The sequence below is a fragment of the Anopheles moucheti genome, chromosome 3, assembly GCF_943734755.1.
Source record: "Anopheles moucheti chromosome 3, idAnoMoucSN_F20_07, whole genome shotgun sequence".
NCBI lineage: Eukaryota > Metazoa > Arthropoda > Insecta > Diptera > Culicidae > Anopheles > Anopheles moucheti.
The window spans coordinates 20,949,792-20,965,874 of record NC_069141.1 but is presented as its reverse complement, the minus strand read 5'-3'; the positions used below and the strand labels follow the sequence as shown (position 1 = coordinate 20,965,874).

General features: G+C 44.7%; 2 protein-coding genes across 2 annotated transcripts in view; one reads left to right on the top strand and one right to left on the bottom strand.

The window, feature by feature from the left end:
- Positions 1-288: 288 nt before the first annotated feature.
- LOC128305818 (nuclear hormone receptor HR78) lies at positions 289-8,802 on the bottom strand. Its single transcript, XM_053043433.1, has 5 exons — positions 8,046-8,802; positions 3,145-3,502; positions 1,993-3,061; positions 1,638-1,915; positions 289-1,566 (listed from the first exon to the last, which is right to left on the bottom strand). Exons 1-5 carry the CDS (start codon positions 8,049-8,051, stop codon positions 1,058-1,060), a joined length of 2,220 nt encoding a protein of 739 aa, XP_052899393.1. The 5' UTR covers positions 8,052-8,802; the 3' UTR covers positions 289-1,057.
- A 2,372-nt stretch (positions 8,803-11,174) lies between these two features.
- The window catches only part of LOC128303970 (serine-rich adhesin for platelets-like), a 64,115-nt gene continuing 59,206 nt past the window's right edge, over positions 11,175-16,083 (top strand). The window contains exons 1-2 of the mRNA XM_053041079.1: positions 11,175-11,242; positions 12,436-12,815. The gene's annotated coding sequence lies outside the window, so the exon portion shown is untranslated. The remainder of the gene's footprint in view (positions 11,243-12,435; positions 12,816-16,083) is intronic.

The window sequence follows — 16,083 nt, the reverse complement described above, 5'->3', positions numbered from 1 at the left end:
ACTTCGCAACACTACGTACAAAGTAAAGTTTATTTATTTCAGTTGCGGGAATTCTTTCTTATCTCTGTACCCTTGTGTAAACAATTTTGTTTCTCCTAAGTGGAGAAAATATTGTCGTAGTGTGGTATATGCGTGTGGGCGTATGAGGAGGGCTCTATGTTACGAATCATATATATATGTAAATCTATAAACTATGCAGCAAATACTCCTCACAATACTTGTAATACATTGTGTATATAAATAACCTAACACATCGGCTCTCCAAAAACAGCCACCTGCATCGACTGCTGAATGCCAATCTGGGACGTAAACCTGATGAAATCTTAATTGCTAAATATTGCCTTGTTATTGTTTTTTTTTCTCTCGCGTGAAAACCACAATAAATTCTTCGTTTCGCCCTCGCTTTGCGCACATTTCACGAACAAACGATCGTTTCTAAACATCTACTACACTGCCTCAGGTACGGATACATGTTTGCTCGCTACAAGTTTTTCTCTATTGGATGGTAATGGTGCTAACATTATTACTCATTCTCCAGGACTGCAGAAAAAAGCACGGTGGTTCAAAACAGTTGCTCGATTCATTCTACCCACACACATTGACAATAGATTGAAATGCACTGAATAGATACCATTGCAATTGCATCAATTCTTTCGATGCTGTGTGCTACGTTACCTATCGTATAATCATCCTTTCTTTAAGGGGAAAATAATAAAAAGATAGCTAATAATACTACTCATTCTAGAACGAAATTGTTGTCCTGTGCGAAATTGAAATCAGTTAACAGGATATTAAAACGAGAAGGCCACGTTCAGGGTTTTGCTCATGTTGTGCATCTTTCAGAGGATCAACGAGCGATAAAACATAACAATAAGCGGATTAAAAAATAGACTTAAGGCCGATGGGTGCCCGGATAGTAAACGTATCCTTAAGCTGCTTAAGCTGCCTTCGCGTTCGGGCGTCAACACATTTTGAATGCACTGCCGGTGGGGAAGAAAGACAAAACGCCAATCAATCAGTCTCTTCAGTAAATATGCTTCCCCCTGCCTATTGCCTTCTACTCGTCACTATCCATCGCCGTTGGGATACCGTTGTTGCTGTTGCCTCCGAGTGATTCGTACTTTTGTACAAGATTTGAAAACGATATTGCCCCATCGTTCGTTTGCATCACGTACGTAAGCACGCTATCGATCTGTACTTGGCCGATTAGATTGTTAAAGAACAGATCCTCCAGATCGCACTTCGAGTTCAGTGCGCGCAGTGTCGGTAGCTTTAACAGTAGCTTCATCAACCGCTGTTCGCCCTGTACCTGATCACGCGTATGATCACTATCACTGGCGCCGCGGTGCTGATGTTGTCGATGATGGTGACGGTTCTGGCTACGCTCGTAATAATCGACATCATCTTCTTCATTTTCATCCTCCTCGGTAGCGCGAAGGTTTTCCTCACTTTCACTACTCGCAAGCCGGGCGTGTCGATCGCGATAATATTCCCGAAATTCGACCAGTATGTGCTCCTGTAACTTTACCAGGTGTTGGTTCTTTTCCTTATCTTGCAGTGCGTTATCTACGGCGGAAAGCATTAAATAGATCAGTATAATGAACGGGAAAGAATGTGCAGCGTTGTAACATACTAACCGGGATTGAAAATCGATAGTAATCGCAAATAAGCGTATTCCTGATCGGTCAGATTCATCTTCTGCAGATCGTTCACGAACTCCTGTATCAGCAGAACGTACTTCATCAGGTAGTTAATCACGTCGACGCTATATTTCTTATTGAGGATGACCGTTCTCATGTACTGGATCAGTGCCAGCATGATCGTGTTGAACGAAAGCTGACCACTGCTCTGTGCCAAACCGATCATAAACAGCTCCGGCCATACCTGGCGCACCAGCTCACCTTGAAATCCGTCACTGAAAAGAAAACGTATCACAAGAAGTATTTATTATTACTGCATCTTTTGACAGACAACATTTAATTCAACACTAACCTGAGCATCTGGAAGACGTGATTCTTCTTCATCCAGTTAACCGTTGCAAACAGCAACCTCGAACCGGTCTCACACACGTAGTGCACACTCAAATAGTTAGGCAGCACGTTTGGCACCTGAATGTCGAACGCCACGCAACTCTCGGTCAGTACGGCTTCTCCTCGTCCAATTCCACCGTAATCGAACTCAATGCACACCTCGTCGCTGCTGTTGTTCAGTTCAGACTTAATCCCAAAATTGTTGTTGAGGCTGCTGTTCAGCTCTTGCTCCATGTTTTGGAGGAACTCCAGCGAGCTGCACAGTAACGATTTATCCAGCGAGCCTGTCTCACTGGTATCCATCGCAAGGGACGGAAAATGAGCTCCTCCGGACGACACATTCGAATTGCTTCCACGCAATCCAACTCCACTACCACCTCCGCCGCCGCCTCCACCATCACCACTCCTATCGACGGTGGTATCGGCGCCAAGCAGAGAAGCAGCTGCGGCTGCTGCTGCTGCCGCACTGGGCGTCGTAGCACCCAGCGTAGCACTCGACATTGCTACCGCTGCTACGGCTGCCGTCGTGTTCAATCCGATCAATGCTGCAATTGAATCGGCCGCACTGGTGGACACATTCCCCAGCTCCTGCCCCGTTTGCCGACCGTCCGGCACTTCCATCTTAAGTGATTGTAAACTTCCGTACGGACTACCGGACATTCCACTACCACCCGCACCAGTTCCAACACCAGCAGCACCGGCAGAAGCAAATTGATGTCCAACCGAGCTGGATGCAGCCGGTCGTTCCGACGACACCCCATCGCGACCGATCGATTTGTCACCGAACGTACGCTTGCTAAGGTTTGCGGTAAAATCTGCCAAACTAAACCCGGGCAGGTAATTCAGAAACGAGGCAGCAGCTGCTGCCGACGATACGGAAGAGGACGATGCAACCGCACTTTTCGAATCACTCTTGGCGCTTCCACTGTGATGGTACTCTTTATTCCGGTGTGGATTGTACTTGCTGTTCGGGTTCGGTCCCATCTGGCCGTCCTTCTTGTCGATGATCGGTTTACGCTCGTGCTGGACGGCTGGAAGCAAAAAACCAGCAGTTTTTTTGAAAATTAAAAACACATCACTACGTAGCCAATCCTTCGCGGTAAAAGATACGTACAATCGCTGCGCATACCGCAGGCGAGACACTTTTGCAGCCGACAATACTGGCATCGGTTCCGGTGGTGCTTCGTAACCTCGCAGTTCATTGACCCGCGGCACTGGTAGCCGAGCTGCTTCCGGATCGAGCGCTTGAAGAAGCCTTTGCAGCCTTCACAGCTGATCGCACCATAGTGCCGACCGGAGGCCCGATCACCACACACCAGACACAGCTCGATGCTGACACTGTTTTGCTGCAGCTGCTGATGATGGGACGATTGGTAGGATTTGTCCTCGAGAAGATTGCCACCGTGGGCCGATGAGCCACTGCCACTGCTAAGCTGCTGCTGCAGATGCATGCCTCCCTCTAGCTTCATAATCTGTGTCCGGGAGAGAAGAATGAGAGAAAGGCATGAGGTGAAATGCTACAATTGTCACTATTTATTTGTTTTCTTAGTAATAACAACAACCTGACAATCATAAACGTCATTTGTTTATTCACTTTTCGAACAAGACGCACTCCAACCACCCTTTCGCACCACTGAGTACAGAGTATAGAGGAGTGTGCAAGTAGTCAACGTGTCCCACTGTGCGTTGATCGACTTTCCAACTCTCCTGAGCTAACGTTCACCTGTTGCTCTAGCCACAGGGAAAAAAACTGCTCCGTACGGTACACGGTACCTAATGGAAATGATTGCTACTGCCACGATACCCTTCGATACCTTCGCGCCCAAAGGGTACGGAGAGACAGAGAAGAGAAAGAGGAGGAGCAAGACAGCACATAAATTCCATCCCTCCGCCTATAGGAACTAACCCTTCGAGCATCGAGTGAACGTTACATCATCAACGCGATCATCATCATCATCATCGTCATCTTGCAACCTTCTGTTCGATCGTCGATTCTACCTTCTACCAGCAGTGCTTCGCCGGCTACTACAGAGGTCAAAGCTCTGGACGCTTCTGGCGTGCTCTGGCCACAGCATGGTTCCCACTTTATGCTGTCTCTTTCCTTCCTTTCCCACCGCTCTCACTCCACAGAGCCTCCATCGGGTTTGTGGTTCGTTTCTGCGCTCTATCTCGCTTTCGTCGCAATCTAACATTACTTCTGGATGGTTGATTGTGCGCATCTCTCGGTCTCGGTGGCTGGCTGACTGGTTGACTGGTCCAGGGTTTCCTCCCAGCGCAACACACACACACACACACACCACGGCCGCCCCAGCTACTGTTTCTCTTCTGTAATTTGTTGGGGATGCTTCTGGTTCTGACGGTTCCCGTTTGCCACTCTTCACGAATGCCTTCTATTTCCCAGCACCATAATCTCGGCACGAAGGGTAAGGTTAGGCCAAGCACAGCCGCGTACACAGCCACACACAGCCAGCCTGCCTGTGTTGTGTTGCATTCGCGCACCTGCATTCGCCACGCACCGCGCTTTTACGTTCGTCGTTCGGCACTTCGGAAGCCTCGGTAATTCCCGACCGCTGATGCTGATGGAAAGATTATTGCACCTGAATCGATGCGATACGGTCAATTGCTTTGAATCTTTTTTTTATGTAATACAACTTTGCAGAAATGTGCGCATAAAAGCGGGACGCTCCATTAACGCGTTGAAGGTATTGAGGGACATTATCAGTGCAATCAAAATTAATAGCAAGAGGGTTAGGAACCAGATCGAAGCTTTCACTGTTTAAAGTGTTCAGTGTGTTAAGGAATACTAAACAAAATTTTACAATAATGTAACTAAAACAAAATGAGAATATTTCTAAATTTCACCATCACCTGTCTAACAATTTAAGCTGCGTTCTGTCAAATGTAAAGTGAGCCAATTTTTGTAGATTTTATATTGGAATCCAGTCTGAATCTGTATCATTCGAATAGTAGAGATCGTAACGCATGATTTCTGTATAAAACCCCTACTGCGGCTGGACATAGAATAGTGACACAACAAGGGCTTTACGTGTTCCAGTGGTTAGGCGGTAGCCAGATATTTCTAATGTTTTCAAATTAAACGGGACTGTGCTGAGGTAGATGAGGAAGTACAATAAACCTTTCTGGCTACCTTTCTAAACCTTTCTTACTGACACACCTCAACACACTATTTAGCTTAGTTTGAAATGATTCGAGATTAGAGTCGACAACACATTTAGCATCTAAACTCGAACTAATTATTGGACATTTTGAATTGGACGAATGTCGCTACCACCAATCATGCAGTTGTAGTCATTTTTTACCGTTAAGCCCAATAAAATTCCGGAAATATTTTTAATTTTTAAAATTAAGCTCACATTACAGCCTTCTGCCGATGGCGTACAACACACCACACGAAGATCGCACAATCTGATTTTCCCATCAACCAGATCGCAACCACCGCACAACGTTCGCGCTCATAGTGCACCATATTTATACACATTATCCGCCCTCTGCTATGATGCACACCGCTCTGCGCTCTTCGCACCCCAAAAGCCTCCTTCCACACCGGTCACCTGCACTGGTCCAATCCAATCTCAGCGTAGTGGAGCGTTGGTGGTGGTGATGGTGGATCGCGGACATCGACCGTTGGCCACTCACACACACCCTTCCCGGGAGAAAGATGGGAAGCCCGTTTTGATAGATTTCATTGAACTTTACACGCGCGCGCGCGTGAGGCGCACTCGAGAGACGGAACGATGCTGATCGCGTCGCTTTCTTCCACCCTGGCGTTTTCCTGCTTTTCCTTCCCTGCTGCCGTACCGGGTAGCGCCCTTTTCTCGCGGCTCCGTGTTCATTATGGTCACCGTTACGCCTCGTCATAGTTCTTCCCCTCATCCCTTCGCATTTCCCGGGCTTCCTTTCCAATTGCTGCTTTCATCTGCTGCGCAGAGCAAGGTGCTCTCAACGGTGACGCAGTAGCACCGATCACCACCGATCCATCGCAAAGGGCTACAACATCCACGGATGGGTTGGAAGTGCGCCCGATGGTAAGGTTGGAGGTAGGAGAAGAAAAAGTTGCCTACGAAGTCACTTTTTCCTCGACACGATCTAGTTTTAATTTCTTCGCTGCGTATGAAGCTGCTGCTGAGTGTGAGACAAGCACACAGCTCGAGCTATACCCGTTACAAAATTACACGCTTGGAAGTTAATCACGTTGGGTTGGATTGGAGTATTGTAATTCCGTAAACTTCATCTTTTGACCGTGAGGTCAAAGGTTGAGTAGGTTGAGTGTTAACAAATAGGACTATTGGAATAACTTAACAATGGTTTTGGAACAACAAAGAGCATTTATGTCCCAACAACTGGATGGCTAACGCCTTAAAGAACGCAATCGCTAATTGTTTGGGAACGCATTATTCAATTGAAAAACAAAGAGTCGAAACATTTCTGGAGATGTTGAACTTTCCCCGTACATCCCCAAGGACTGTAAGGTGATAAGAAAAACATAAAGAAATCCTTAATCAGATTTCACTAAACTTGAAACTCTCTTTCGTCAGCAAGAGCAATTGTATAGCGTTGAAAGCGTTGTTTTGAATATAAATAGCTTTGAATAACAATAATTTTCTATTTTTAGTACATTTGTAAATTGATCCCTACGTCTCGATTTTGATAATTCTTTTGTTGGGAGATTAAAAACCTGTCCCCAAAAACAACCCCTATTCCGGTAGTTTGTTGTTTGCTGTGTGTGCTGAGATACGAGTTCCACGCACACAGTGACGATCGCTACACTCCAGAAGCGGGTTTGGGTGACATTCACCTCGCGGAGGCCAACATTCACCACCCCGTTTGCTTTAATTTTATTTCGCGTGTTTTGTGTTTCGCCAGGTGTGTAAAACCTGCCCCTAGAGAGAGGAAAAAAACAAGAACCCGTTCGTTCACTCGAAACAAGGAAGCGAGAGGATCGAGTGTGTTGAAAAAAAAACCAACACAACAAACCCCGAAACGAGCGCGAACCTTACCTTCAAGACGAGACACTTTCAGATCGGCATAATCTGTGTGCCAATTGGAAAAGGTCGGCTGTCGCACATTACTTCGGGGGTGATGTGTGTGACCACTTCATCCCTCCCATAGCCTCTCCCTCAACCCCTGTGAGGTCTTGTGAGGGGTAGTAACAATATGGCGTTGTATTAAGCCGCACGCTTTGTGCAGTGGGCAGAAGACTACGACGGCTGCAGCATATTAAATCTCGTAGGTAGGGGACTATATTTACATTGTGTTTTTTTCTACCTCTTCTGACACATACTATAACGCACACAAACGCGCCAGGCGACATTTGATATCGTGAACACACGGAGACGGAACGTATAAAAAAAAAGGTGAAACGATTTGATTTCCCTTTGGGTCTCTCTGCCCCGGTTAGATCGAGCTGATGCTGATCGCGCGCACCGATCGTTAACAATGGCGATGGCGTGGCAAAGGAAACGGAGCGATAAACGAACCGCGGCCAGAGCGAGACCGATCACAATCGATCATCTCCATCAAAACGGTACACCAGCGTAGAAACGACGACGACAGTACTGAAGGGTTCTTTTCCCAACGCGCCCTGTTCTTGCAGGCGTTCAGCGACAAGAAGCGCTCATCAGAATGAAGTTGTCAAGCAGAATTGCATTGCATTCTAGAATGAAAAATGATTTATAAATTCCCACTAACCAATTACGCAAACATGCGCTCACCACAAACCCTTCGTAACCGTGGCCGTACGTCGATCGCACGATGGTCTGTTGCATTCACGCCGCTGACATTCTCTTCCCACCTTGCTAGGGATAGGCCAAATGTCACGATCTTGTTCTCAGCATCACACACCCAATCTCAAGAGGGCCCAAGCATCGTTTCACTACAAAGCGAAAGGTGAACGACGGTGAATGGTCGAACAAATTGGATCACTTTAAGGATTCGCTTCGTATGCTTTTTATTGTCCCTTATCTCCCCCACTGTAGCTCCTCCGGTGACATTTACCTTCATTCGTTAGGGGTGGGGTTGGAGGGTTCCTTTCACCCTTGGCCGGTTGTTGCTGTTTTCTTCCTGTCCCTGCTGTTGATTGAAACGGGAAACGTTGCCACGGGGGCCCGAGCTGTCGACGAGACAATTTCTAACGGTAAAATGCTACGGCCTGCTGCGATGCTTGTTCTGCGTACGTCTTCAAAGAGGGAGGCCACCCCGTGCAACAATCTTTTCAATCGCACGGTTCACGGTCACACCGAGCACTTTGAACATCGTTGGTGGTATTTCCGTAAGATCAACAACGTCATCAGAACACGGTACACACATTCACCTGAGATGGAATCACACTACTGCGAAGGGGGTGGTGCGCACACACACACAAAGAACAATACACACACTCAACAAAATATCGCACGTGTACTTAGGCCGTTTCCGATTGAATTTTTCCACCCTTCTACACGCACGATGTTGTGTAAGCACCCGATTAATGATAGGCTGCTAAATTTATGGACGGAATTCGGTTCTACACAGGACACTGCACACCTTCAGGACGACACACAAACGCGAACCCACACTAAATCGGGAAGGAACAATAGACTTCACTTCACTTCACTAGACCGCAAGGAGCTACTGCTCCGTTAGTGTTGTTCGTCTGGTTTGCGAGATGCGTCTTAACAGGTGCGATGTCGTCGCAACATTTCGAGTGGAAACAGGGAAGAGCACTGTTTCGAAGCGAGAACTTGTTTCTCTGCCCCAGCGCACAACTTCCAACCTAGCGATTTCGCGGAAGAGCGCGACGGTCCCGTTTTTCCTATGCTCGATCGCTTTGTTTTGACAGCATTCGAAGACACTAGTGCAAGCTGCAATTACACGTAGCGTCAGCATATTGCTGGAATTATTGCGGTAGAATTTAGTCGTTATTTCAATTCGTTTTGAAGTTGTTTTGATGAAAATCATTTAGCTTTATTATATTAAAAAGAACGCATAATTCATCGTATCGGAATGACAGCAAAGTACAATGAGAAGGGCATTTTATTGACAATGGAAAACATTTTATAATCTGCAATGTGTACACGGTGCTTAATATTTCGTTCGATTTTGACAGCGCGATGAACATTGACGTTTCCGGCAAGCCGTTCAAGGTGTATAGAGAATATTATATTTTCAAATACCTTGGCTTCGGATCATAAATTAACCCTTCATATCGTTTATTGCAGCATAAATTTTGAGAGTTTAAAAAGTACAAAGGGGCGGCTCGGTAGCATGATGGTAGCGGCACTGATCTTCATACGAACGGACCGGACCAAATGCCCATCCGGACCAATTCCCCGTAGCAAGAACTGGCTATCCGATACGATCCGATTTCATGACTAATTTCCCTCTTTCCTAGCTTACCCAACGTTGGGCATTCTAACTAAATTGCAGCTTGAACATTGAGGAAGAATTTTTGTTTACTTCAACCATAACCATCAGGACTCTTTTGAATCCTTCCGTGGCCCTCAGTGCCGTATGGGTAAATACATTACTAGACGTAAGACATGTGGTACATCTCATTCAGCTTCTCTGTTTGGATGCTGTACAAACGTTCCTTCCAAAGAGTTGTGTCTCGCATCGAGTCGTTAATCGGTTAAATAAACATATCGTATTTGGAATTATGTCCATGTAGCAGACATTGCATCGCAGTACAAATGTAAATGCGAGCTGGTAAAAGGTTTGCATAATTGAAAAACAACTCAAAAGATGCACCACATGTTAGCCAGCTCTTGCAGCGCACAAGTCATTGTTCGTTTTCAAGTCTTTTATGGTCTTTATATTCGTTGCTGACAAAGGACACATGTCCTAGACGCTGATTTTGAAAATAAATAGGCAAAAGACTTGTCTATTTTTACTGTGCAAAACATAATAAGACCTACATGCAGGTGGAACACATTTGAACGTACTTGAAATGTTTGCCACACCCGTTTTCTTCATTGTCCTACAAAAACAATCATTTGTCTGCACAATTCTTCAAAGCTGCACTAGCATTTCTCTGTAGATTTTTCTTCCCGTTGAAAGAGTCAATTGTACCGGACGTGCAGGTTCGCAATCCATACAGGAGAAAACATTACAGCACATGTGAAATGTGCGATATGGCACGTTTCAGCGTTCCACTTCCGGTGTAGTTTCAATCCTTTAGTACGCGCTGCATGTTCTTGTACGAAGCTAATTAAAACACAATTGCTGTCGAATCTGGAGCGATGTTGGGCGAGATGGAAAGAATGAATGAAGCCTAAACAAATCATCGGTATCCGAAAGATTTTTGTTGTCTTCCTTCTAAAATGAGGAAAACAGTTCAATTCTAATAGCTATTTATTGTTTAAATTTATAAAATTAACTGTTTAGATCCGCTAACAACAACGTGCCTATGGTGTGCACGTGCTTGAATTGAATTGTTTCTCTTTTACCTGATGGACTCTCTCGCAGCAAACGCAAAGGTGTCGAACCCGTAATGGGAAAACCATAAACAAACAGTTGCTACGAAAGAAAATTTGTTGATTTCCTGTTCTATTGTGATTGATCAACAAAACTTCTTTTTTAATATTAAAACTTCAATAAAGTGTAAACGATTCTACAGGAAGAAAGATATTTATACAAATTTTGTATCTCTGTTTGAACTAATTTAGATTCATTGAGATCTAAACTTTTAAACTTCTTCTTCGATTTCAGTACAGCTACAATTTTGGTTTAACTTGCTATTCCTACACTAAATTAGGTAAATTTTTATATCACTCATCCTTTCCAGATAAATGTGCACTCAAAGGTGTACAGTACGTAACAAAACAATTAAACCATTTACTATAAAAATATTTGCGGCTTTAGATTTATATGAGTGTAATGCTGTTAAACATTACAATGAAAATTATTTTTTCACGAATTGCATTTTCAACAGCTAACCGAAGAACGCCCAATACCAAGTGCCGTTCAAGTTCGTTACACACTGTAGCCATAAGAGGTTGCTTATAGCAACCATTCCCCGCGGCGTTGAGCACGGCGTACGGTCGGGCTGAACGGGCGCAGAAATAAACTTTACGAACATTTCGTTTTCAACTCTCGTTCGGATAGACCGCGTTTCGCTGCGTCGCTGCGTTGTGGTAAACCCGCATCGCTTTACCGGCACGTCTGGCGGTGGTGCGCCTAACAAAAACATTTTCCCACAAGGAATACAAAAAAAGGTACAGAAAACCGATCGTTTGGTGTTCGCGCTGCTGTGGAAGTGTGTGCATGCTGTGAAGGGAGCCGAATCGAAATCAGTCATCGCGGGTTTAGTTTTGATTTTTATCATTTAATTACGAGCTATCGTCACCATAGTAACACGCTGCGCTGTTATGCAGTGATATAGGTGTTGCGTGCCGTAACGCACGTGAGTTTACTCCACCGTGTGTGTGTGTGTGTGTGTGTGTGTGTGTTTGTGCGAATGTTTCGTCCTATTGTTTGGTTTAGTGGCAAATAATCCTTGCAAAAACAACAAACCAAAAGCAAGCAGCAATGGAACCGCGGTGAAATAAAGTACAAAACGTTTAGTGTGTAGCCATCGTGTCGGATGGTGCGTGTTTTGTGTCTGCATTCGGTTTGTTCGCCGCCTTTAGCGTCGATCGCAATTGTCGCTCATTATCGGTTTATGGTGCAAAAAATTTCACTGCCAGTGCCATTTCCACCATCGCACCCTCGCACAAGGATCGAATCCGATCGGTGCCGCACAATTTTCCCGCCTGGTGGTGGGTTGGTGGGGGCCAAAAACGATTGGCTAATGTTTGAAAATGGGTTTCCTACGGTAAATTGCTGGATTTCTCCGCAACCCAAACCACCGAATGTGAAGTGATGGAGGAGAAGCGCAAAGTAGTGAAAAAAAACAACAACAACAACCATCTACATCTAACCAAACAAAACCAAATTGAAGTGCACAGCGAAGAAAAGTGAAAGAAAATGCGCTAAGTTTTCCAAGTTCGTTTCACGTGTGGGCGGACGGGCGTCAGCTTCATAGGCTGCGCATCGTGCCTTTCACGTTTCACGCACACACCGCACGCACCGATTGTCGTCAAGTACGATCGAGCGATCATCGATTTCGGTCGAAAATAATGGATCTCTTTTCCATTGCGGGGTGGGCGCCCCCGGAAAAGTGGCTGCAACATTAATGAAAAATAGTGCAAAAGAAGGTTTTTTTTGCGTGAGCTCAAATCGATAACATAAAAAAAACAACAGCAACATAAAATAATAACATTGGTGAACAAATCATCCGCGTAATGAAGGGTTGCAGTGTTTTGAGGAGTTTTGTAATTTTCTTTTAGGTGTTTTTTTCTCCTTCTCTCGGTACGTTCAGTGCTGGTAATTAAAATATTTTAAATCCATCCCTCTCCCATTTCTACAGAGATGCGCAATCATCTTCAACTTGATCCTTGAAAGTTAAACGATCGAATACGCTTTCGGGAAATTTTACCATTTCCATTTGTGCCAAAGAGTGAATATTCGAGGTCTCCAAGAAAAGAAAAGAAGAATAATTACCAAACCAAGCTGACCTCGGAAGTGAGTGTGAATTAGCAGGGGGAAAAATTGCTGTGGTCCATGAAAATCGGCGTATGAAAAAGATTTTCATATTCCGTCAGTGTAAAGGTGAAACGTTTTTCCGGTGTCATTGCACAGGAGGTGAAAACACGAAAAATATCTCTCGAGAATTCAAGTGATTAATAGCGACTTCAGGTGCATTCTCTTCAGGCCGGCAGTGTTTTTTTTTGGATGGACGTGTAAAAGGTAAGCTTACACTTCGCACATTAAACGCTACTTAACGGGCTCGGCATTGGAGGTGCTGGTGGTTGATCGAAGGAACTGCTGTAATGATGTGAAGGAACTTAATGGTAGAAAATTAGAACCTTCGTACCTCCAAAATGCGGCAAGAACCGGCAAGGCTAGGAATGCAATTTAAGGAGTCTTTTGTTACACATTCGCCTGGCCGGTTTGCCGTCCACTGGCGTACATTAAGCCAGCGTCCAGGTAAAATGTGATCTGCTTTTGCCACTCGAAAAGCCCACTGCACTGCCAAGAGTGATGGTCACCGGGCGTCGGATGACTTCCCTAAGCCCTAGTTGGGTTTTTTTTTTGTTTTTGGACCCTTTTGGTCGTTATTTATGGGATGGGATTATTTTATTCTATCATCAGTCCTAACGCTGTACCTCCTCCTGCACGCACGAGACATCAAACGGAGCCATGAGAGAATTTTTCGAGATGTTGAATCTTTTCAATCGACTTTTGCTTCTGGAGGTACCTGTGTGACCTTTTTTTTCGCTCTTAAATATACAACGGGTAGGATAATGCATTTGTGGAGTGGGAGAATTACTGTGGATTTTCCCGATTTCCCAACCATTGAACCATGTGGTTGCAAGATGTCAAACGATTTTTATTGCAATTAGTTTTCTGTCTGTACCGAAGCCATTTAATAGAATTGTTGAAAACAAAAGTGCATTATCATTCAAAAGTTATAGCCTTTATATGAAATTGATATTTGTTTAAAGTTGTTTCAATTTTATGTTATGTGCATAAACCGCTATACTAGATATTTCAATTAAAATTTTAGTATTATCATCAAAAGCATAATGTTACGTTGTTCTGGATGTCGTATATCATCGGCAAATATAAAGTTTATGAATAAATTCATGATGCCCTCAACAATACGGTCTCGTTGTCTCGATATCAAGCAGGTGGGATCTATTCAATAATAGGCAATTAAGCACAACAACTGTTTCAATCACGAATTAAAACCAGCTCGCAATAAATGTGTTTATCAAACTTTATTGATCACGCATGTCCATATGCTGCTGGAAATCCTGCCACGTGTTGGCCGTAGGGTTAGGATGTTGTCGTTGCTAGACTGGCTTTCATTCCATTTTCTGTTCTCGTTTTTTTATCAGCTTCAATCACATTTGCAACAAGCCCACCACACAAAGCACACTCTCTAAACATTAAGAGTTTGTAATAATTTTGTATGGGTGCCACCGGGGGGGTACCATGTGTTTGTTGCTTGAAACGGTGCAGACTGCAGACGATAGATTAAATGTAACAACAATAAACGCACGGTAACACGCGTGTGAGACGACATTTGGAAAGAGCGCGTCGCTTTTGGACAACACCCGGGGCCCGTTCCATGGCAACACCCTTCGGTGGTAGCTCAAGAGTTCGTACTCAATCACGTCCCCCTGGTGAAAACCCGCGGAAAAACCGGATCCACGTGTACGGCACACCTGTGTGCGGGGACGCACTAGCGCCCGGGCGTTAATATACGTGTGTGTGTGTATCATCCTGAAGGTACAATTACCCAACGCTGGGCTGTGGTTAAAAATAGGGTTTCACCGTTTCCGTGCAAAACTGTGCAATGTTGGGGTAAGAATTAAAAAAGAAAAACAACAGCAAAACACCCCGTCCAGATCGATTTTAATGCAAAACCTCGGCTGTTGTGTGCGTTTACATACTCACAAGCACGTGGCGCTTGCAGCGAAGGGTACAAAATAAAAAAAAAAAAACACACATTGCGAAAAAGGGAATCGCAAGGAAGCTGCAATTAGAGTGAATATTTATTAGAGCAATGGAACTGGATTTTTTTTCGTGTGTATCCCAAAAGATTTTCCACCATGCGAGATAGAAAGGAAATCGAGCGGGAGAGAAGTATTATTAGCGTGCACATGTAATTTTTCATGCAAAACCCAAACGGAAACACGAGAAGATCGCGTTCAAGGACCCTTACTTTAGGGCCGAACACATGGAACACATGTTTCGGATGGTGTTTGCCCTTTTTTCGTGCAGTGCGCTAAAAGCAAAGGCAAGTTTTTCTCTTGCCGAAAGATGATTTACGCTCGCTTTTTTTTTCTTTCCCGCCATGCGGTGTGTGTTTCTTCCTTGCAGTTTACGATCGTGGTGGTCCATTGCATTCTCGTTTCCCTTTCGGTCGGATCATCAGCACGATTGGATCCCCCTTCGCACACCCTGAGTCCCTGAGTGGTGTGCATTTGCATGGTAAAGAAGATTTACCGCCGCATTGCAAAGGAAACATCATCTGGGGATGCAGTTGCATTTCACATCCGTGAGGAAAGTGCACTCAAACGCACATCTGACCTTGCAGGAAGAAGCAATACATTGCAAAACCGATCGAGCGGGTGTCTCGTTTTTCGGATGTATACGGCACACCATTTGCTCTTCTTCGCAGAATTGCATTGCCCTCTAGGGAGGGGGTTTTTCCATCTCGCCAAAACCACAAAACAAACCGTCTACCACCACCGTGGCACCAGCCGTGAAAGTATGTGCAATTGCACGTGCATCATTTTGCGCAGGAGCAGTGATGCGTCCGTATCTCCGTTTTGTGCCACACATTCGCACGTAATTACCATTTGAATGAAGACCGAATAAAAGCCGAACAAGCGAAGGTGATCGGTTACGGTAATGATAGGGTCTGCCGGATGGAGCGGTTTTTCGCTTTTGCGGAATGTAAATGCATTTTTTGGAAAAGGAAAATGTACGAAATTTTGGTGATTTGTACGAAACACAGGAAGCGCGACATACCGCAAAGAGGTTAAATCTTCTTTTCTAAAGCGACCTCTCGTTGCGAAGGTCCCGAATACGTACCGAACCAGCGGAGTTATTGCGGAGTTTTTGAATAGAAAATTTCAAATTGCATAAAAGGAAATAAGATATCCAACCGGGAAAGATTGGGTTGTTTTGTTAAATTTTTATCACCGATTTTTTACCGGTTACCGCACATCAGCTCCTTGAGCTTGATAAATCACTTGGCACTTTTATAGCTGGCCATCCCCAGGAAGTAGACAATACGCATCACTTTGTCGCAGTAATTGAAAAAAGCAAGCATAAAAACAAAAAGCTAACGACCGGCGACACTTCCCATTCCATTACGCACGGTGGTGGACATCATATAAATGGCCGGAGAGTGAAAACGTGAGTTTTCTACCAAACCTCCCCCTACTCGTCTTCCGCCGGCACATCCCTCTGAAAAGTGAAAACTTTTGCACCTCATCCT